We start from the raw sequence: 23,271 nt of genomic DNA on the forward strand, positions 1-23,271 counted from the left end.
ACTTTACTCTTGCCACAATCGTTTAGAGTTGTCAGTGATGTCAGTGTCGTGGTGGAAGTGAACAAATTAACTTATTGGTTGCATGCTTACTGCCTAATAAATGGTGTTGCAATTGTATACATGTAGTTGCAGATCATAGTATGGTGCTTGAATTGCAGCCCAGTTTAAAACAAGGATTATTTCAGGCACATGTAACTAGATTCCCATTTGGGACTACACTTGTGTAGACATTGTGTGTTTCTTTTCATGGCTATACAGTATGTCCCCCAAAAAATTACAATCAGATTTTCGAATTGATAACACCCAATATGATTGACCTGTCTAAATGCTACTTCAGGGTCTTAGAATATAACATCCTAGCTCTATTTTGCAGAAAACCCCATTCAATTTGGCAAAGCGGTCACAGAGAAATGTCGATTGTTGTAAAGCATGTCATATGAGTCTGATTCTTCCAATTTTAGCACTTTGATGCTCTCGTGTGTGAATACGATAGACAGAACTTGGAGGGAAGAGATTCCTGACATCCTCTACAAAATTCCTCATTTCTCTTTGACCACTGAAGCAAATCGAATCGGGTTTTCTGTAAGATGTGGGCAATGAGTTATAGTTTCATACCCTGAATTTGCATATAGATTGATTCAATCTTCTTAAAGATATCATTGCGGAGGGTCCCGTTGTAATTTTTTTGGGGACATACGGTACATTGCCCTGTGGCAATATTCTGGGTCTTGCATCATAGGGTTTGTTTTTGTTTTTGTTTTGTTATTTTTGAGGATGGTAAAACAAAATTTTGAAGTGTGAATGCTTTTGCTTTTAGTCCTTAAAGGACAAGTTCACCTTCATAGACATGAGGGTTGAGTGAATGCAGCAATATTAGTAGAATACATCAATGAGAGTTTGAGGAAAATCGGACAATCCGTTCAAAAGTTATGAATTTTTGAAGTTTCTGCTCAGTCACGGCTGGATGAGAAGACTGCTATAGCTTGTGATGTCATATGAGTACAACTATGAAAAGAAAGTATAAAGAAAATTCAAGATATTCTCACTTTTCTCACATAATAAAAAAACCCTCGACTTCTCTCTTTCAGAAGTCAAAGGGAATAATATTACCCCTAACATAAGTCAGTAACAAGTCGAGGAAATGTGCACTTTATTCAAAAAGTCAAGTTTTGTGAAATTCTCTTTTTATTTTCCTTATATCGTTGTACGCATGTGACATCATACACTGTAGTAGTCTTCTCCTCCAGCAGTGATTGTACAGATATTTTGAAAATTCATAACTTTTGAATGGATTGTCGGATTTTCCCCAAACTTTCACTGATGTGTTCTACTAATATTGTTGCCTTCACTCAATCCACATGTATATGAAGGTGAACTTGTCCTTTAAAGTAGACAACTAGTGAAGAGGTTTAATATTGTTTTTCATTTTTGATTGTTTTTATGAGCAATTTAAAGTACTTAAATGGCAGAACGTTCTGAGATGCTTGAAATGCTCTGAACCTTGAATTGGGCCTTGATGTATGATTTAGCATGCAGATTTGATAAAGTAGTATCCTGTTGACGAGACAGTGTATAATGTGAACCGAAATGATGTGGCAATGTTTCAATTTACAAGCGAGTTCATACTGGCTGTGCTCCAGTAATTGCAGCTTTCCTGCATACACATCACACATTGTACACATTCCACTCCGGCGTCCACTGCAGTGGACAGTGGACAGTGGACTCAAGGGAATATGACCACCTCATCATGTGGCTGCCTTTTAATCCCTGCCACACCCCTCCCCCTCCCATGACAACAAGAGCTTGAAACCAATATATACATGTATGAGAACATATCACATGCATGTTTTACTTTCAAACATTAAAGTGAGTTTCACATACGCATGTGCATGTAATTTGCAACTGATCATCATGGAGGGAACAGTGGATACAATATGTGGAGATGTGTTCAAAGAAAGTTTTGGATGTTTTAAATTTTTTTTTAAAGCCATCATTTATAATCAGGCAAGAGGAAAGTGTCTTGGTACAATGTACTCCTGCACAATAAACAAACTGATTCATGTTGTGCATCATTATGTGTCTGTATGCAATTTGTCGCTACAATATGCTTTGACCAGTTTCATCATCACATGACATTCATTTTTAGTAAAATTTTTCAAGTAGTTGATTATGAAAATGGCATCAAGATGAAAAATATCAAGCATAAGAGCTGTGTTTGCAATGTAGATTTGATATAATTCAAGAATTCAGTTTTCTTTGGTCAAGCAGATTGACCAGACAAAAAAATCTTGCCAACAGTTGCTCTGCATCCTGTCTGACTTCAACAAAACTAAAAATCACAAAATTCTTGGTTTAATATACATGTATGTAGCTCTAGGTCCATGTTCTCATGTTTGTTTGTTCCTTGGGGGTGGGGGGGGGGGGGGGGGGGTGGGGGTGGAGATGGGATGGGTATGGGAGAGAGTGGGGGTGGAGAGCCATTACTATGTAATGCCCATCAAAGCCCAATGGGCACTGGGATTTAAGGGGGAAAAATATGATTTTTATTAAGGAAAAAAAAATGTGTTGTTCACATTACAATGGTAGTGAGGAATATACAGCTACCAGTAATCAGCCTAGTGAATCAAGGATGTTCATCTTCTGAAGATAGAATTTTCCTGAGAGTTCTGCAGAAATATTGTCAGTAAACTTTGCATCATCACTGACTATTTTTTGAAGAACAATCTTCGAAGGGTTGGCTTTCTGAATTTGCTCAGTGCAAATATGATTAAGATAGCAATTACGTTCATGATCGTACATTGTAGTATAGAAAACTTTCTCAGTTTGCTCCCAAACATTTGTGTGCACAATGTGCCATTCAAATATTGACATCCATCTACAGACTTCACTCTTGAACTGGTATTAAAAGCAATTATGTTCATGATCATACATGTAGTAAAGAAAACTTTCTTAGTTTGCTCCCCAAAATTTTTGTGCACAATGTTCCATTCAAATATTGACCTCCATCTACAAACTTCACTCTTGAACTGGTATTAATCCTGATCTTTCATTTGCATCATCGTGTGTGCACATAATCATAGAAGTTGATTACGAACCCCCTACAAATCATCACTTTCCTACCATAGAAAAAGACGCAGCTCCTTGTGCTCCCTTGTAAGGACATTTTATAATGCAGGGCACCATGTCATGCTACAGTTGCGAGATTGACATCATTCGTGAAATAGAGGATTCGTCAGCGTGTCGAACAAATGTCACATCAAGCCCTACTGTTGTTTAGCTGTGCTTTCATGATGAGTACATATGGTGCAGGTGTGCGTACACTGCAGAGGCAGCCGCTACGGACAAAGTTCAAGACTGATGAAACATGAGAGCTTCGCAGTCACTCATGCAGTTCTCTAAAATTCAGTTTTGTGGTGCTTGATGCAAAAATCTCACGCAAACTTCAGGGTCCAGTGTGAACATTAGTTTGCTGTCTACAACAGTACATGTACATGATGATATGGGGAAAAAATATAATGTGAAAAATAAGGATAGTGCTTGTAAAATGCCAGCAGATTGATTGAATTATGGAGGTCATTCAAATCTTTGCTCATCGCGGCTTACATCATCTCTTTACATTGTTGTAGTGTATTCATGGGGCAGAAATACAATGTATCTTTGTGGAATACATTTTCTTTCAAAAGTGATCTGTTCCTGGGAAATTGCATGTAGCCTATAATTGATTTCTTAGTCAGAAATATGGTCTTTTATACCACAAAGTTAATAACTGTGTTAACATTTTCATTGAAACATTTACCATTCAATGAAGAGCACACCATTGCGGATAGTTTATCCCATTTGTTCAAACTTGGTGGTGAGTAAATGTCAATATTATTATCTGAAATCTTTGAATGTGAGCTTGGTTCTATACTTTTGCATTTTGATGTATGTACTGGTGCATTAAATGTGCTCAGTGACTGAGACACTGTCATTCTTATGGAGATAACTTGTTTTTATTCTTTTATAATCCAGTGTATGTTCACATGTAGCAAGCTTGTACTTTAACAGTTACACTTTTTTTTTGATTGATGCATATGTTTTGTAGACATGTATGGTCTTTTTTATTTTCCTTACAAAGACACCAAATGGTGTGACTTTTTGTTTGCCTTATCTGTGCTTATTTTCTGATTTCAAAGAATGTTTAAAGCATCAGTTTTCAGTTTTAGGAAGTTCATTTTGTGTGCCTTGTATCTACATGTATATTATTATTTGTCTCTTGTTTTCAGTATATGAAAATTGTTCACTGTTGGGTACGTACACACTCACTACAACTTGGAGCTAGTGCACTTTTTCTTATCTGTGTAATAATCTTCAGTTCTTTAATACACCACACTCACATTTTCACACACTTAAGAAATTGTCTGTTTTGGCAGTACTGTCTCTGCTATCGTGAAGTTGACCCTCATGTGTTCTAAATGTAAGGTAAAGTGACCATTTCATGCAAATCCACTGATTGAGAACATGTTTTTTCAATAGGCGGACTGATATAAATTTAATTAAGGCCTTTTTTCAATTAAAAAAAGATCTCATGAACTATTTTTCTCTCTTCCCTTGCCTGTTCATCATATTTGTCTCTATATCCTCATGTGTACACTGTACATTACACATAATCTTCTTTCTCCATAATCATTCTCCTTCCTTCTTCATATGATGTTTGGCAATATCCATGCATACCCCAAATCTGTCATTAATGTACATGAGGTACATGTACAGCAGAGAAAATGAAAAACCAAAATATTTGTCCCGAAGAAGAACTTTGGATCTCATCTTCAATGATCATTCAATAGATTTACTAATTACATGCTGTCATGCATAGACTTTTGAATCAGAGAATCACAAGCCAACAAACATATGCCTCACTCAGCTCGTTTGAAACGCTCAAGGATGTTCGCTGTAGTCCTATGCATGATATATGCAATATGTTGTCAGCCCATCTGACACGGGCAGATGTACATGTGCACATGAGTGAGCGCTGTCTTTCAGTTCGGCTGCTGGCAAGTCTCTGTTGCCTCGTGGATGCCCAAATTATCTCCCGTATTTGCTGCGAGGGATTCCCTGAAATTAGATTTATCCGAGAAGGGTGCCCGGAAGATACAACTGATTGCGAAAACACACCAGTGAACTTGCAGCTGCTGTGTCGCTTCACAGCTTCAGTAGATGGTTTTCAACAAACAAAACAGATGGATACTAATTGTCCTTTATGTCGAGGCCATGGGACAAATCCTTCACATAACTAAGCTCTTTTGGTATTTGATCCAAATTAAGAACTTGTGCAAGAATTCATGCACTTTGCAACTGAGAGACAAATGTTTTTTGTCGTTTGTGAAGGCAAATTATTTTGAATGCCAGCATTTAATGCAAAAGCTATCATTTGCCATCACTGTCCTCCCCCCCCCCCCCAAAAAAAAAAAGGAAATATGAGATAAAATCCAGAAATAATATCAAGCCTGCTCATCAATGAACAAGCTAAGTTTCGAAAATTTTGAATCATCTTAACTGTAGGCGCAATTCAAATGTCTATTTTTAACGTTATAAGAAACATGATTTTGCTCTCTTCTGTCTATAACCAGTAGGACACACACATTAACATATGATACAGTGTATGTGGGCTGTATGGTTTTGGGATGCTGCATTAAAAACAAAAACAAAATGCTAACCAAAAAAAAAAAAGAATAAATAAACATGCTGTAGAATAATTGATGAAGAGACCTGTTTTATTCATTGAACAGATCACCAGGGATTGATATTCTGAAAGAAATTAGAGTGAATGAATAATAATGCTTTCTTGGCTATCATGTAACACAAAGCAAACCAGAGGAAAGAAGGGGTGAACTTGCTGGGTGATGTTCATTATTTCAGAGGCCCCTTAGATAGTCCAAAAATGAAATAATATATAGGTTTGTAATTCAAAAGGTTTGTCATTCCACAACACACTAACTCCTGACACTAAAAGGGTTTGTTAATCCAAAAATGAAAAAGGATTCATTATTCTCAAGGTTACTCTGAAAATGAAATAAGGTTTGTTTTAGAATCTGAAAGTGAAAAAGGATTTGTCTAGAAGGGTCGTTCATCTGAAAATGAAATAAGATTTGTGCAAGAACCTTTGCTACAAGTGCACTTACTTGTACTCTTGCTTCAAGTGCGCAATTGCATGTTTACAGTGTCTACCGTCCTCTGTGAGGCAGCGTGCAGCCAGTAAAAATGAAGACACAGCTCTTTGGTTTAACCAGTCCTTGGAATAACAGACATTACTTCATTTCTGGATTAATGACCCTTCAGAATAATGAACCTAAGAATAACAAACTGTATCCATTCTAGTGACTGTAGTCTCTGTCATAGGCAAGTGCAGTGCTACTCTATGCTGTAGTTGTCTTAACTATAAAAAGAGTAAAAAGCACACAAACTGAATGGAGAGTGTCTAATTTGCATGTGAAGATAATAGAATATGAAGATTTCTCATGTTTCCATTTTAAACAGCATTACAGTATGTAAGTATGTAGGTTAAGAAGGGAGGATGTAATTTCATAACTCTCACACATTTAGGTTTGTAAAAAATAGATAAATGAATGAATAAATAAATAAATAAATAAATAAATAAATGAATACATACATACATACATACATACATACATACATACATACATACATACAATGTACATAAATGAATAAATAAATTTGTAAATAAATAAATAAAAGGAAAAAGAATCATGTTTCTGTTGCGGACATCTGCAGTCTGAGCCACAGCTCCTTTCCCAGTGACAGGTTAGTACTACATTGTACATCAGAACAACAAACTGTACCACATTTACTTTTTTTTCATCAACAAACTTAAAATATGATGAAGATTTCTGTTTCTTCAGGGAAAGCTGTGGAATGAGGATCATCCATTCCTCAAATTTTTATGCATTTGTATTAGCCAATATTACTCTTTCATGAAAAACATATGAAACTGAGATCTCTTCACTTTATTTTACTTGAGGTTCTTATGGAATATTTATCATTTTTTGTTGCTGTACCTTGCTCTGTTTGTCGAAATCAATTCAAAGACATTGTTGAGTTGCATCGTTACGCTCTTTCTCTGTCATGGTGACGTCAGTAGCAAGCAGGTATTCATTGTGAAAGGCCTGTGCATACAGCGTCTTGTTTGTTGAAGCACAATTCATTTTCTGTCGGACATCATACTGTTGGCATTGGGCATAAAATGGCTCTTTGTACCCTGATTGCGGCCTAATTTTTTGGTTTCCACGTCTCTGTGTACAGACCTGTCAAGTTTTGCCAACAAAGTGATATATTATGTCACCTTGAACGTACACACTCTGGACCATTCACCCTGAGCAGCTCATTGATGGATTTTCATTTTCGTTTGCGATCGGCATCCTTTCAGTATCATTTCTTTTATTCACCTCTCATTAATAGTGCAAACATTATATTAACTATGATTTGATTTATGTACATCATGTACATTATTTTGTGTCTTCTTTGAATACATGTATCATGTTTTTTTTTTTTCTGGCATTATTGTGTACACTGTGCAAGAGCAATGAAGTATTCTTGGCTTAATGATTGTCCTATGAGTCTTTTTTCTTTAATGTGTACATGTAGTCCTTCTTTTGTACGAGTCACTTTTTCTTGTCTTTTTGTTTTTAGTCAAGCATTTGTAATTAATGTTTGCCCACACAAGTATACTCGTATGTTGTACAATATCTGTTATTGTGGCAATGATAGCAGTCATTACTAGACAGTTTGTGACATACTAGTAATGTTCAACTCATACAACATACAATGTAAATTTAGATTATCAAAATTTTTTGAATTATCTTTTTCTGTTTTTTGTTTTCTTTTAAGGTCATGGCATATGGTAGTGCACAGAGAATGTATTAATCTTAATGAAGTTCAATTGTGCTGCGTCTGAGGAGGATTTATACCAGTGATCAAGAATAATCCTAATCCGTTTCAGGTCCCTATGGTACATGTACCAAGTTTGAGGAAGACACAGGTGCAGCTTAAAACTGCTCAGAATCTATGGCTCAAGTAAAGCTTAGATACTATACGGGTAGTCATACTAGTGAGGGATTTCATTTGTCATATTCAACAGTGAAACAAATCATATTGCTACATGTATATCTATGCCTTTCAAAAGAACGATAAACAACAGAAACCATCAAAAAGCCAAAGGGGTATTAGGGGATTTCTGTTTACCAGAGTGTTATTCTTTAGAAAATCTGAATAGCAAATCTACATTGTATGTCCTTCAACCAAGCAAGTTCTTAATGCTAACCTTGCCCACTAATTCTTACTGAGATTGATGAACTGTCATATAAATGTCAGTGCAATATCAGTACATGCATCTGATGCCTATCCATATGATAAACCCTACTAACTGATTAAGTTATGATGTACATCATGTATATACAAATGTATTCGGTTGTCAAAGTGAAAACTATTGTCTTTGTATCACTGTACATTGTATATGTGCAGTCTGTTGTGGTAAATTTTTGTGGTAATGGCATCACTAACTTTGTAGTATTTAAAGGGATAGTACAGTTTTGGTGGAGATGAGAATTGGGTTTTTAACTTTTTGCGAGATACCAAGAAAACGCTTATGATATAGTACAGAACATACCATTTTAAGAGGAAGTCAAAGTTTATTTGATGAAAATCGGGTTTGGAATGACTGAAACATCAAAAAACAAAGTAAAACAAAGCGATTGTAATAAAGTGTGGGTCCCACACTTTATTAGAATCATTCTTTTTTGATATCTCAGCCATTTCAGAACCAATTTTTATCAAATAAACATTGAATTCCTCATAGAATTACATGCTCTTTTACATTTTATAAGAGGTTTCTCATTATATCACCAAAAAATGTTAGAAACCTGAAATTAGGTCTCAACCATAACTGTACAATCCCTTTAATGCCACTTATACCTTTGTCCTGTGATGTAAACTGCTTTTGTCTTGTGATTTTATTTGTTTTTGTTCTTTTTACTCTGTTTTGTTGTCCTGTTCCACTGTGCTTTAACAAAATCCACACTTACAATGCCTAATATCATGTAATACACATTATTTGTCTTCATGTTGGTGTAAAGTACAATTGTTGTATGTCTATTGTACATGTCTGTACTTAAGTTGTGTCCAATGCTTGCATTGAATTAAACACATTATATTTGTAATAGCTCATAAATTGGCAAAATACAATGTAGAATGCTTACGTCAGACTATATACAAGTATGCAGGTGTACAATGTATAGCATGAAATTGTAGAATAAACATGATAACATGTAATTACGTTCTCTGGTAATAAGTATTGAAAGGGGATAATATGACAAAATTAGACCTGAATTTGTTTTAAAAGGGTAACAGGCACATCAAGGGCTTTACTTTGCATTTTATTTATTTTTATTATATTGGTAACTTTTGGTTTGGTCATTCAATTTGATCATCTTTACCATCATTTTTTTCCCCCCTTTCTTCTTGGTTGGTCGTTGTGGGAATTCAGATACATGCATTCACACCCTCGTCAATGTATCATAGGCATAAGTCTCTTGGGCTTCCTTGAACCAATTTATCAATGCATGATTAAGAATATGGTATTTTATCGTACAACTGTATGAACATGACTCAATACCAAGTACACACTTTCTGCCAAAACACCAATATCACCAAAAATGTACGTATGGTTCAAACTTTATCCTGTACTCTTTTCTCACAAAGTTGCAGTAAAAATTCAGAATTTTACTCTGTTAACCCGTTGTAGACTAGTCCCAAGTATACTTGGGCAGTTGTCTATGGGAAATGCATGTTATGGCAAAATCAGATTGTCCTCAACAGGTTAATGTTACCAGGGAATTTTTAATAAATTGAATTAATGGCCAATTCCACATTCGTTCAAATAAGTGGTTATCATGGCTTTGGATCTACAACATTAAGGTTGTGGGTTTTAGTTAATGAACTACTAGTTGTTTTTTTTTCTCCCTCTTTCTGATTGTAGCAGATCACTTCCTTGCTATTAAAGGGTATTGCTTAATATCATATTTGACCCTACTGACCGGTCTTGATGGCAGACAGTGGTCAGTCCGAGGGTCAAGGTGTGGTCTGTATACTGACACTTCATTGGTTTGTCCTGCAATGCCACAGGTGATGGAGGCGACAAGTCCGATGGCATGGCGTTCATCGAGTCCGGTATTCACGAGAGGAACCTGGCCCTCTATGAGGTGAGCAAACTTTCAAATCATTGAAGTTTTAACCTCATGATGTCATAATGCTACATCATTACTTGATGAGGGCATATTTTTTTAGTGGTTCTCCACAATCTTTTTCTTGGATCAGACTGATTTCCTTGACATTTACCCAATAGTGCAATTTTCGTCCTTGAGTTAGTTCCAGTGAACTCCTATTATAAGGAAGTCCTCGGGATCAGCAGTTTTCTTTTGTTATATCAAAATGTTGTTATAATTGAACAAATAAACAATGAAATACATAGAGTGGATAATGTTGCAACCTAAATTGTTAACGTCATTGTAACTGGAATTTTGTTCTAACATTGTTTGTTATAACGGGAGTGCACTGTACATATTTCTGTCAATTCTCATGACCGTATCCGGGCAATTACCCCGAGAGGGCAATTACCCCCCCCCCCCCCCCCCCCCCCCCCCCCCCCCCCCCCGGCTAAATACTGGTTAGTGGTAAGCTTAGAGTAACGATTATGGTTAGGGTTAGGGTTAGGGTTAGGAGTTTGAGTTAGGGATAGGAATAGGTTCAGGATTAGGATTATGATTAGGGCCAGGGGAAGGGTGCGGGGTAATTGCCCAGGGGGTAATTGCCCTAGACCCCTCATGACATATCTTATAGTGCTAGGGAAGTGGATTCTTTAGTGCTTAGGGATTATGCTGAATTGCATGAGTACAGTTCATTTTGCACGTAAATGTCACATGCATGTTCTGTGAAGCTACCTGCCAGATTAATATTCTGTTCCAATGTAACACCGTCTGCATTGGTTCCGATCGATTTGCAGTAATGACAACACTCGAATGACCCTGGAAGCTGTGAAATATAAGACTGCATGAGAAATGTTATTACCTCATGTAGCTGGTAGCTGCAATCTACCTGTAGACTTTTCATCCCAAAGCTGCGCCCCATTATTGTCATGTAAACATATTAGTCATCTGGCCAGCCTTGATAACTTGTTATTGCTGTTGATTTTTTTTTTCTTCTTCTTCTTTTTTTTTAATGGCGCTGTTAGGATGAGATGGAGCAGAGGCCCAAAGTCTCTTCCCTCATCAGCTCCCTGGCAAACTACAAGACGCTGCCAGAGCACACGGAGGAACCCGACGAGAAGAGGAAGACAGCTGTCAAGGTACGCACATGATTTCCCCATCATTTCCTCCATCGTCGCCCCCGGCAACATCCTCATCCCCATCACATTCTTTTTTTCTTTCCTCCACCGTCCCCTCAGTCATTACCCTGAATCTCTGTGAGATGGGTTTTCTCCTCGGTGGGAAGGGAGAGGTTGTATTTGCCAGGTGCTCGTCAGGCATGCCAGTGTTTTCGCATACCTACCTGGCTCTCTCTTTGTCAGTCGTCACTGTCTTTCAAGATGCGTAAAGAGATAAACAGAATACATCCATATCCCGAGCATTGTCAATATGCATTCAGAGGCAATTAATCAAATGGGGTATTGGAATCTACTCGTGGTTTTTCTTTGTCTTTTTTTTTTTTCCTCTCTCTCTCTCTCTTCAATTCTGTGGCTGAGCCACAGGTTCTTAAAACCTATGCACAAGTATTTTCAAAATTGTTTCTTGCCAAGTGGATATTTCTTATTGTTAGCCACACTTTCTCTTTAAAAGACATCAACCACAGCTATACTTGCCACTAGTCAATTTGTCCATCTAGTCTTTTTCAAAGACCACCACACATCTCAGAACCAGTTTTCAGGCATGGGCAGTGTTGATGCTACAATCGTTTATTTTGGGTATTGTATCAATGTGAATGTCTGTTTCCTTTCATTTGCCTAGGTATGCTTGACTGAATATGATAAATATCAAGTGATATCAATCAGAGTATTAGCCACACTGCAATCTGACTGCATGGCATGGCTTTTTTGTGCATGTACATCACAGAAAAAACTTAGAATCTGAAAGTTTGTGATCATTGGGATTGGGAAGAGGGGTGGGGGCTGATATCTTGCATGGTAAGTTCAAATCTGTTCTCTTACATGATGTGCCAATTCTATGTTGCTCTGTTGAGTGGACATATATCTTGCATATTTTGTTGATTCAGCACAATTTAATGGACTGTCCTTTGTGTTGTAACTGTGGTTGTACATCTTGTAGATACATACACTGTACATACAGGTGTGATTAAAAATGTTATTTCAAGTATCACACTTTTGACACCTGTGATATACAGTTTATGTCATTTAACTCATTCAAAATCAAATACTAGGACTGAAAAGGGGGAAATAAAGATGTGCAGCTTTGATGCAGGAAACACGATTTTCAGACCAAAGTTGGGCGGGAATTTGTGACTAGTTGCTGCTTAAATATCAAGCTTTAGTTTAGACAACAATAACAAAATACAGAGAAGCAATGCATGGAATTGGTATTGTAAAATTTTGTTATGAAATATTCAGTTCATTTGAATGGATATCAGTCAATGCAATTTCTTTTGAATGTGACATTTATGTAAATGGAGAATTCTTTATTCGCACCTGATGTGTTGACAAACAGGGTGGGTCAAAACAGCGATGTAAAGAGGTACTTGAGTGATTTTTCTTCTTTTTTTTTCTGTTTGAAGTGCCCACATTTATACTCAAACTAACTTTTACCCTTTGTGGTGAACTGCACTGCAAGCCTAACTCTAGTTATCCACTGCAGTGAACATCAAATATGCACCAGTTTGAGGTTGTACGTCATTGTGATTGAACAGAATGAAGTGATTTGCAAATTGCTACAGTGATATTTTTGCTATTCCTTGTAAATTCCCCGTACAAGGGACAGGGAAATATATTTATGACCGTAAAAAGAAAATGTATATTCTATGAATGTAACATTTCGTCTCGAAACTTCCCTGGTAGAGTGACATTTTCGTTTACATCCACATGTACACACATTATGGTCCGAATTCACAAAGGTGGTACAATCTTGTCCATGGTTTAAACCTTGGACAAAGACCATGGAGCACCAAGTGTCGCATGGAATATTTCGTTGCAGAATATGTTATGTTTTGTGACAAAATGTAACAGAATGACTGATTTTGTAACGAAATATTCCATGCAACAATTGGCGCCCCATGGTTTTTGTCCACGGTTTAAACCATGGACAAGATTGTACCACCTTCGTAAATTTGGGCCTATGTGATTTTTTTTTTTTTAATAATTACATGGTGGATCACACTCTCATTTGTTCAAATGTTGTTTCCTTGAGGTGCCTCCTTCCTGGTTGCAAAGCTTTTCCGTCGTCCATTTTATACCCACCGTGTTTCAAGAACACCCTTTTCACCACCGTGCAGCAGTACTCTAAATGCGGTTCTGGTGACTGACTGAAAAAAAAAATGCTGCTGTTTTGCCTTGCTTTTGTCTGTTTCTTCCTTGAGATTCACCAAGCAATTGATTTACTGTGCTTGGTGTCTCGCAACAAAACCTGTTTTGTCAACGTCTTTGATTCTAAGAGAAAGTGACCAGTGATAGGGTAGTAGATAAATTTTAACCTTTTTTTTTCCAAAGGGTTATGATGAATGTGTCATGTCTTTCATCCTTTGAAATATATGTACTATAATATCAGAATCTTAAATAAGAACTTTGCTAAGAATCAATACAAAATCAATGTTGGAATACAAAAATCAATGTTGCTATACTGGTACCTTACAAAAGGGGGGCACAGTCACAAATTCATCCGTGTCAAATGAGGAATCTTTTTTTTGGGGGGGGGGGGGAAGGGGAGGAGGTAGAGAATGGGACTTAAGTAGCTTTTAAGAATAAAGTGTAGTTGAGTCACTTGCTTTATAGGGAACAAGGAACAAGTCATGATATATATTCAAATATCAATACACAGTTGTGGTTTGCAAATTCAGATTTTTTAGTCGAAATGAAAATATATATTATCCAGATCAGAGGGTGATGTTGTGCCAAAGAGGAATTTGAGGAAAAAAAAACACCAAACCAAAGCAAAACTACTCTTCACTGCTTTGAGATCATTTTACTAGTGATGGTGCTAACAGCACTATGAAAAAGGTACTGGTTGTCTAGTCTATTTGTTTGACATATTGTCCTCATTATCCAAAGGAATTCCAATTTTCATATTTGAATAGGATTTCCAACGACCTAAGAATCCTATTGAAAAGATAATGTTGTGACCGTATATGTACCCCTAAAGAATTTGTGGAATGTTGGTGGTATCACTGCATAGCTGGCAGGTATTGTGTTGAATAGTCAATTTGCATAAATTTGTGAGTATTGGGCTGCAATACAATATTTTTTACTAGTTTGTCTTTTGTTCTGTTTTGTTTTTGTTTTGTTTTTTTCAAGGTGATCTGAAATAATGGTATGATTTATTCTTCTTGAGGTAGTTTTTATAGCCTGTTATTCTTATCATTATGGAGCTAGCTACTTGTACATTGTACTAGACATGTTTTTTTTAATGTTCCATGGTATCATCACAGGACTGCCTGCCTTTATCTCATCATATTATAATCAGGGAGATCCCCAAGAGCAATCCATGTACATGCATCGCAATGGTTGACAGCAATTCCTAATTCAGAAGGAAATAGTTTGCTCAAGTTGTCATGTTATGAAAAGGAATTCAAGTTTTTGGGAAGCTTTGTGCAGAATTAGGAAGACTTTGCAGCTTTAGTATCATTTGAAACTGCCGTTATGTTTGTGAAATGCAATGTATCTAATTTTATAAATTTGCAGTCAGAAATTACTGTAGCTTAAATGCATTGTATCTCCCAGAAATTTATGTACATTAATCAGAGTAGGAAAGCACTTGGGTGGTTTTATTCGATAACTTTTAAGTTAAAATGTGTGTGTTTGCTTACACATCACTGGACTTTTTTTTTTTCTTTTTGCTTAAAGGTGTGCTCACGCCTGTGTGTGTGTGTGTGTGTTGTGTTTGTGTACAGTGCATGTTGATATCAAAAGCTGTTTTGCTATCGTGTATTATAAGACATAGTGTGCAAAATGTGTTTGCTGTGATTGAATGCACCAGTTATATTGTTTTTTCCTTTATCAAGTACTTTTTTTTTGCAAGTATGCACATAGTTGGTATAATCAGTAACTGTTTGAGCATATTGATGTTTGTATAGAACATACAGTGTACATTGCAGTATTATACAAATGAACACATTGTAGATTATAAACCAGATTGTGATATATCCAGGTCACCACTGGAGGGATGAAAGTGAAATGTGTTCATTGCACCGAACATCAATTATCAAAACTATTAAATATCAGCACCAAAACTGCTATAATGGCAAGTGACATTCTGGATCCACATCATGATCTCCCACCTACAGACAGCACCCAAGATGGGAACCCTGATGGGTGTGTACCTGCCGTGCCTCCAGAACATCCTAGGCGTCATCCTCTTCATCCGTCTTGCTTGGCAGGTGGGCACGGCCGGGGCCCTCGAGTGCTTCTTCATCGTCTTCGTCTCGTGCTGCACGGTGAGTTCTCTCTGGACGTCTCTTCTTATCCGTCTAGCCACGCATTGTCAATTTTTGTAGGTTTTGTTTTTAGTTGCTACACCCAGGCTATATACACTGTAAATACTGGAAATTTTTGCGAGAATGAAACTTTCACGAATTTGGCGATGAACCAAGATTTGCGAAAGTAAAATACATGTGAAAAGTTTTTTTGTACACAATGTATAGAATACAAGGGACAATTTAAGTTTTATGCCATGAAAAAGACCGTAGGCTCCAATTTTGTGAAAGTTTCATAATGTGAATGCTCCTAGTTTTACTGTATATAGTGTTACGATTTTTCTATTAAAATGAGTTGCGTTTGAGGGAGAGATTCTGTTGTCATTATGCGCTCAAAGATTATTCATCGACTTTACACTGGTTTTGTAAAAACAACAACAAAATCAAACAAGCAGATGAGGAAATCTTTGAGGATAGCATGACACTCATGTGCTTATACAGAATCATGAAATGTGATGCTGTGTAAGCAACAAACAGCATGACCACTGTTTGTTAAGTAGGAAGTGTACCTTAGAGGTTATGTTTTAAGTTACTCTTTGTTACCATGCTATTGCAAGTCACCGAAGCCATGTTAATTATTATGCTACTACTTACTGTGAAAGTGGATATTTTTTCAAAATGAGTTGCGTTTGAGGGAGAGATTCTGTTGTCATTATGTTGCTCAAAGACCATTCATCGACTTAACGCTGGTTTTGTAGAAACAACAACAAAATCAAAAGAGCAGATGAGGAAATCTTTGAGGATAGCATGACACTCATGTGCTTATACAGAATCATGAAATGTGATGCTGTGTAAGCAACAAACAGTATGACCACTGTTTGTTAAGTAGGAAGTGTGCCTTAGAGGTTATGTTTTAAGTTACTCTTTGTTACCATGCTAATGCAAGTCACTGAAACCATGTAAATAATTATGCTACTACTTACTGTGAAAGTGGATATTTTTGCATGAGTAATGTTCCTTGCTTGTCCGGGTAAGATGAGTTTCAGCGTGTTTTTCATTCCACGTAATCAAGACATGAACTACTGGAACATACTGCAAGCAAAAATATTTGTGTGCTTTTATTTTTGTGCTGGTTTTTGGTTGCACAAAATGTGTGAAAATTTCAACACTGCAAAAATTTCAATGCTGACAGCAGGAAAATAAATATATATCACTTGACATACTCAAAAATTATGATGGAATGTCTGAACGATTTGGTCAATATCCTTGTATCCTTGTGTTATCAATGACAAGATACATTCTGAAGAGATATATCATGAATGTTATGTATTACTGTAAACGTCAATATTTTCGCTCGATTAATTTTTCGCGCTGAGCGGCTCGAAAACGTATTCGTGGGTTCTTAAATTCGCGCTCCGCAGCAGGTTACTTTACTGTAGTACACATTCACTGCTTTCATCCAAAGCCTCTGCTACATAGCTTGCTATGCCAGCGTACGACAAGCGACGTAGCGAGCGGCTCGACTGCGAGTACAAGCACTCAAATACGTAGTACAGCTGTGACTCTAGTACCGTAGTCACGGGGGACTGTAGCATCGATGCGTGCGGTGCACACATGCATGCTACAGTACACAGCAATCTAGGGTATCGTCTCTTCGCACAGTACTAGTAGCGTAAACATGCCTGTACATTGTACTACGTAGCAGTATCATCGATGAAGCGCACACAATTCATCCCGTTCAAAATGTGCGTAGAAAATTGTGAAGATATATTCGCGCGTTTTTGAATTCGCGCTAGCCGAGCGTAGCGCGAAATCCGCGAAAATTAATGTACCGCGAAAATTTCCACGTTTACAGTAGCTGCGTGCAAAAAGTATATATACATTGAATGCCTTGATAACCTGCAGTGGCTGTAGGTTATCAAGGAATTTTCAGAACCTAGCAGAACGTACAGGTGCAGCCTAGTCAGTGATGAAGCTGGAAGAATTTTGTGCGATGTTCATGATAAGATGCCATGATGCATCAGAATTAGTCACCATGTACACTACTGTAGTGAGTGGTGTCTGCATCATTGGCACTTATGCGGTGTCAGGTACATACGTGTATGACTGTCACTCCGGCTTGTTAGGTCATGGGCGACTGAATCCACTCAGCAGTGGGGGTCAAATGTCATGCAGTCACAGACACGAAGGCACGTGATATGAAGTGTTGTGAGATCAACTGCCATGCACTGAAAGACATCCAGACACATAACACAGAGGATCATGTGTTCATGTGTCTTGTTAGCAGATTTGGTATGTGATGCATACTAGCAGCTGTTAGGTGGATCCTGAGCTTGTTTAAAACAGTAATAATAATAATAATGATGATGATGATGATGATGATGATAATGATAATAATGATAATGATAATGATAATAATGATAATAATAATAATGATAATAATAATAATAATAATAATAATAATAATAATAATAATAATAATAATAACAAATTAAGAATAAGACTAGTATAATGAAATAAAAGATTTTGATATTGTAACTCATTAATACTAAAGGTGGTTAGGTCTTGCCTACAAAATATCCTTTTGCAGAAAGAAAATGAGGCAACCCACAACTGTTCTCTTGGAGGATATTTTTTCCTTGTGATATCAATGGTCCTTTTGTAGCAATCTTTCTTCTCTCAAGAAATTCTCAACAGTGAACTTTCTCTGAGGCATCTTTAAGCACTGGTCAGAAACTTTAAATGGATTCATATGAAAGGATATATAGGTCCTTATGCTGACTGATAGCTGCGGATATTCATTTATGTTAATCCTTGTTTCCCAGTAGCAACTGTGATCCATGGAGAGATATAATTGAATGTCATTTCTCCGTCTTCCTGCCCCAATTAATTAAATACAACAACCACAACAAAAGTGTAAGCCTTTTTTGATGAGGTTTGTAATTGAAATCTAATGCAGGAATTTCTTCGACAAAAAATAAATATGTGTGTTGATATTATGATTATGAAAAATTCAAAAGCCCTCAAAATGTTATGTGCTGATTAGAACAAGGTAAAATGGGAGTACAGCAATGTATTGATGCTATGAGAAGGTGTACAAGTGAGTGCTTATGATTAAAAAAAAACCAATGAATTAAGTGATTTTACAATGTGAAAATAGGGGAAGATGAGAGATTCTGTCATACCTGTTCAGGAAATTGCTGATCTTGGGATTGCATTGCAGAGAATAATTGTCATCTTGAGGTTGAAACTTCATTAGCATACAAAGAAAGTCAGTGTACACTAAAAATTTTGAAGTAGACTGTGTATATGTGTAGTTCCACGTTTTGCAAATCTCTCTGATTTCCACCGAGCGCTATCATTCTATGAGATCGGAATTAAGGTTTAATTGGTACACTGTCAACTCAAGTATTTGGCTGTCCTGACATTTGAAATTGATGGATTAGAGTATTACTGAAGATTTCTCTTTATTCCCACCAGATATCCTCAGCTCTAGGAAAATGAACCTTAAGATGGAAGCCATTTTTGTGAAATAATGTGAAAGATCGATGAAAATTTGAGCAAGAGTGCATGCATTTCCGGGACAATTGGCCATTTTAATGCCATTCAATGTAGCCCCCCCCCCCCCCCCCCCCCCCTGAACGGGCTGTTCTGATCATATGACTGTGACATCACTTGGAAAAGATTCCCCTTGGGTAGCATACAATACATGAAATGTCACAAATTTCACTGTTTCTGCAATGACACAGTTTGTTTGTTTGTTTGTTTGTTTGTTTGTTTGTTTGTTGTTTTTTCAGGAGTCTATCCAGTAATGACCAAAGACATTATATTCTTTAATAGATGTAATCCAAAACAGAGCCAGTGTCATTCTTCGCTCAGATTCTAGAATATGACATTTATGTTCATTTCACGTATTTGTATCTCCATCAGCATACAGTTCAGAAAATCTTGTGCACAATGGAAATACTTGCTTACATTCGTGTGTGGGACCAAGATTTCACTTTCTATTAAAAGTGCATGTAGGAAACCACAGACAACTAAATGGTTAGGGCTTTCCTGTCATTTGTTCCGTTTTGCTCAAATTTTCAGTTGTGGGTGCTACTTTCTTCAGTTACAAAACTGCCTGGATAATTTTCTGTGGAGCAGAAATAGACGTCTTGTCTAAGTTATTTTTGCATATGTATCGCAATGCTGCAATGACTCAAATCTGGTATCAGGGGGGTGTTTCATAAAAATATTCTTAAAGTTACGAATGACTTAAGAACAACTGGTGATCAGTTCTTATGTGCTATCCTTTCAGAATTTTAATAATTCAGCACAAGAATTGATCACCAATCATTCTTAAAGGCACATGGTCCCGGTGGTTTAGTCAAATGCGTACACGGGCGCATGACGCAAGTTTCCTATAGAGACCTACGCTATCGACTCCTCTTTAGCGCTTACGCTGTGACCCATTTCCCGAGTCCGAAGAAGTGCGATCCACCGTAGTCAGTGGTCCGATCACAGTTCGGCTCATGATTCGGCTGAGGGGGATGACAGCTTTAGCAAACTTCTTTTGTGATGTCATAATAAGAAACACATATGCACGCACCCTGGCATTACTACAGACTGCATGATGTGCAGAGAAGACAACGAAGGCAACGTTGCTTAGCAACACCTACGCGCTTTACTCTTGATGACAGCTCAACTTCGGCAATCTTCGTATCAATGCTAACGGTGATCGGCAGCATCATCAACAGCGTCCTCTACACTACCGGGACTATGCGCCTTTAAGTCGTTCATAACTTTACGAACATCTTTATGAAACACCCCGACATCTTTCAGTTGCAGCGAACCTATCATTCCTTTGTTCCTTTCTTTTGTAACCCCCTCACAACTGATTGCACACTTGAACCACTTCCCTGAGATAATATTGCCCCACCTTCTCTCCCTTTTCAGACGATGCTGACTGCGATATCAATGAGTGCCATTGCAACCAATGGAGTGGTGCCTGCCGGAGGGTCCTACTTCATGATATCTAGAGCCCTCGGCCCGGAGTTTGGGGGAGCAGTTGGGATCTTGTTCTACCTCGGCACCACATTTGCATCCGCCATGTACATCCTCGGAGCCATAGAAATTCTCCTGGTAAGATGTCAACAGGTTGCCTAATTTTTATTATACCCCCGCCAAACAAAGTTTGAAGGGGGTATATAGGAATCAGCGGACGGTCGGGCGGTCGGTCGGGCGGTCGGTCGGGCGGTCGGGCGGGCGGTCGGTCGGTCGGGCGGGCGGTCGGGCGGTCGGTCGGTCGGGCGGTCGGGCAATCGGTCGGGCGGTCGGGCAATCGGTCGGGCGGTCGGTCCGTTGCAAATCTTGCGTCGCGAACTACTTCCTCAGTTTTCAACCGATTCCCATAAAACTTGGCACAGATGTGTGCCTTGGGTTGTAGATGTGCAAGACGTATTTTTTGACAGTACCCAAAAGTACGTTGCCATGGTAACGGCATATTATGGGCAAAAATGGGTACAAATCTTGCGTCGCGAACTCCTCCCACAGTTTTTGATCAATTTTTATGAAATTAGATACAGATGTTCATCTGAATATGTTAATGTGCAAGACACATATTTCCGCAGTGGCAAAAAGTGCGTTGCCATGGTAACGGCATGTTATTGGTAAAATATAGGGCAAAATGCTTCATGGCAAAACTGCTTCATCAGTGTTCTTCCAATTCTCATGGAATTCATATTGAATGTTTGTCTTAGGATATAGGTCAGCATGACACATTTCTTGACAGTGACAAAAAGTATGTTGCCATGGTAACAGCTCACATATTATGAACCAAAGTGATGGAAAATTTTGTGTTGCAAACTACTTCCTCAGTTTTTGCCCAATTTCCATGAAACTTGGTACAGATGTGTGCCTTTAGTTGTAGATGTGCAAGACGCATTTTTCGACAGTACCCGAAAGTACGTTGCCATGGTAACGGCATATTAATGGCTGAAGATCAAGGAAAGATCTTGCGGATTTAACTACTTCCTCAGTTTTTTGACCAAAGCTTATGAAATGTTGTTTTGAAAGCGGGGGTATAACCAGTCGCTGTAGCGACATTTCTAGTTTTTTCTGGAAGCTAATGGCTCGATCTTAAAAGCAGCATAGAGTTTGGTCAATGTTGGATAATCGTGGCATGGATGACTTTTTCTTCCCACTTGAAAACTGTGAGTTATTATTCTGTGCTCATTCTAGATTACAGATATTTTGCAGATTAAATTTTGGTCAGTGCTAGCTCAGGTTACAATTAGTGTTTTGATACTGTAAGGTATACTGTCGTAAGTCTGTTTGACACAGACATTTTATAGCCATTCTGAACCATTTTGGAGATTTCATGAGCATGCATTTAAGATCTCGTAAGCTGTCTTTTCAGTGAAAACTGTGTGAAGAATAAAAGTAATCATCAAAACCAAGACATTCAGAACTTGCCAGTCAGTGCAGACTTTGGACTGACTGAAGTACACTTTCTTCATAGTCCTCATCAATGTACAATCTCTCTTCTGCCCAGATTTACATCGCCCCACAGATATCCCTGTTTGGGGACATCACGTCGGACAGCGGGGGCCCCAGCGCCGCCCTGCTCAACAACATGCGGGTGTACGGGACCATCATCCTGGCGATCCTCTCCCTGCTCGTCTTCGTCGGCGTCAAGTACGTCAACAAGTGCGCCCTCCTCTTCCTGGCCTGCGTCATTGTTACCATCTTCTGCATCTACATTGGCTTCTTCACTCCGCACGGTCTCCGGTCAGAGTCTATTCTTTAATTGTGCAACTTGATTTTGTGAAGTACAGTCGGACCTCAGTTATCCTGCCATCACTCACCGGGTATCCGGATCTCTCTACTCTCCGGATGAGGGCTGGCTTACTACACTATTTTTTTCCTGTTTTCATGCATTTTTGGTGACAAGTCTCTAATACTTGTGGTCTCTATATTCCTGTGAAAGATTTGGGAGTATAACTTTATGAAATCTGCAAAATTTGTGTGCACTACCGGTATTTGAAGTTCAGCCATATTAACTGCAAGAGACAATGGTATGATACCGCACTAGTCTAAACTGGCAATGCACTGCAGTGGTGCGGATACAGCGGCAGTATACAAGGAGTCACACTCTCAATCTCAGTCTCGGTCAATGTCAGTCAAACATGCAGACATATCAGAAGAGAACAGATTTTTACTCACATTTCATTCTATTTTTAGATTTTTTGAATAATGAAACGGAAAAATACCATGCAAATAATCATGATAGTATTCATCAATTGATAATAACATATATGGTATGCCCCCAGCATAATGTGCCAGAAAGTGATGCATTTGAGCATATCTCTCTTTGAATCTGGCCAAATCACTTATCTAGATGCCCACCTGTCCTGACGTGGCAGGATAACTGAGGTCGGACTATATACGTGTCCTGCAAGCAGTGATAAGTGTTAGCAACAGCAATGGTGCCCAACCTGACTGTTAACACGTTACATATGGACGAGGTTCCATGCTGTCAGGTGACATGTTGCCTGAGGGGCAAAAACAACTCACGCGTGATTGTGCGCATAGCTATAGGGTGGGGTA

General features: G+C 38.0%; 1 protein-coding gene across 1 annotated transcript in view; it reads left to right on the forward strand.

Moving 5' to 3' along the window:
* LOC139739761 (solute carrier family 12 member 4-like) overlaps positions 1 to 23,271 on the forward strand; it is a 77,012-nt gene that overhangs the window by 19,907 nt on the left and 33,834 nt on the right. Inside the window, exons 3-7 of the mRNA XM_071650359.1 lie at positions 10,177 to 10,253; positions 11,282 to 11,395; positions 15,553 to 15,702; positions 20,620 to 20,805; positions 22,217 to 22,452. Of these exons, the coding sequence (XP_071506460.1) occupies positions 10,177 to 10,253; positions 11,282 to 11,395; positions 15,553 to 15,702; positions 20,620 to 20,805; positions 22,217 to 22,452 (763 nt within the window). The remainder of the gene's footprint in view (positions 1 to 10,176; positions 10,254 to 11,281; positions 11,396 to 15,552; positions 15,703 to 20,619; positions 20,806 to 22,216; positions 22,453 to 23,271) is intronic.

This window comes from Diadema antillarum, unplaced genomic scaffold (assembly GCF_040938485.1).
Source record: "Diadema antillarum isolate AM-2024a unplaced genomic scaffold, OU_Dant_1.0 seq00000817_RagTag, whole genome shotgun sequence".
Taxonomy (NCBI): domain Eukaryota; kingdom Metazoa; phylum Echinodermata; class Echinoidea; order Diadematoida; family Diadematidae; genus Diadema; species Diadema antillarum.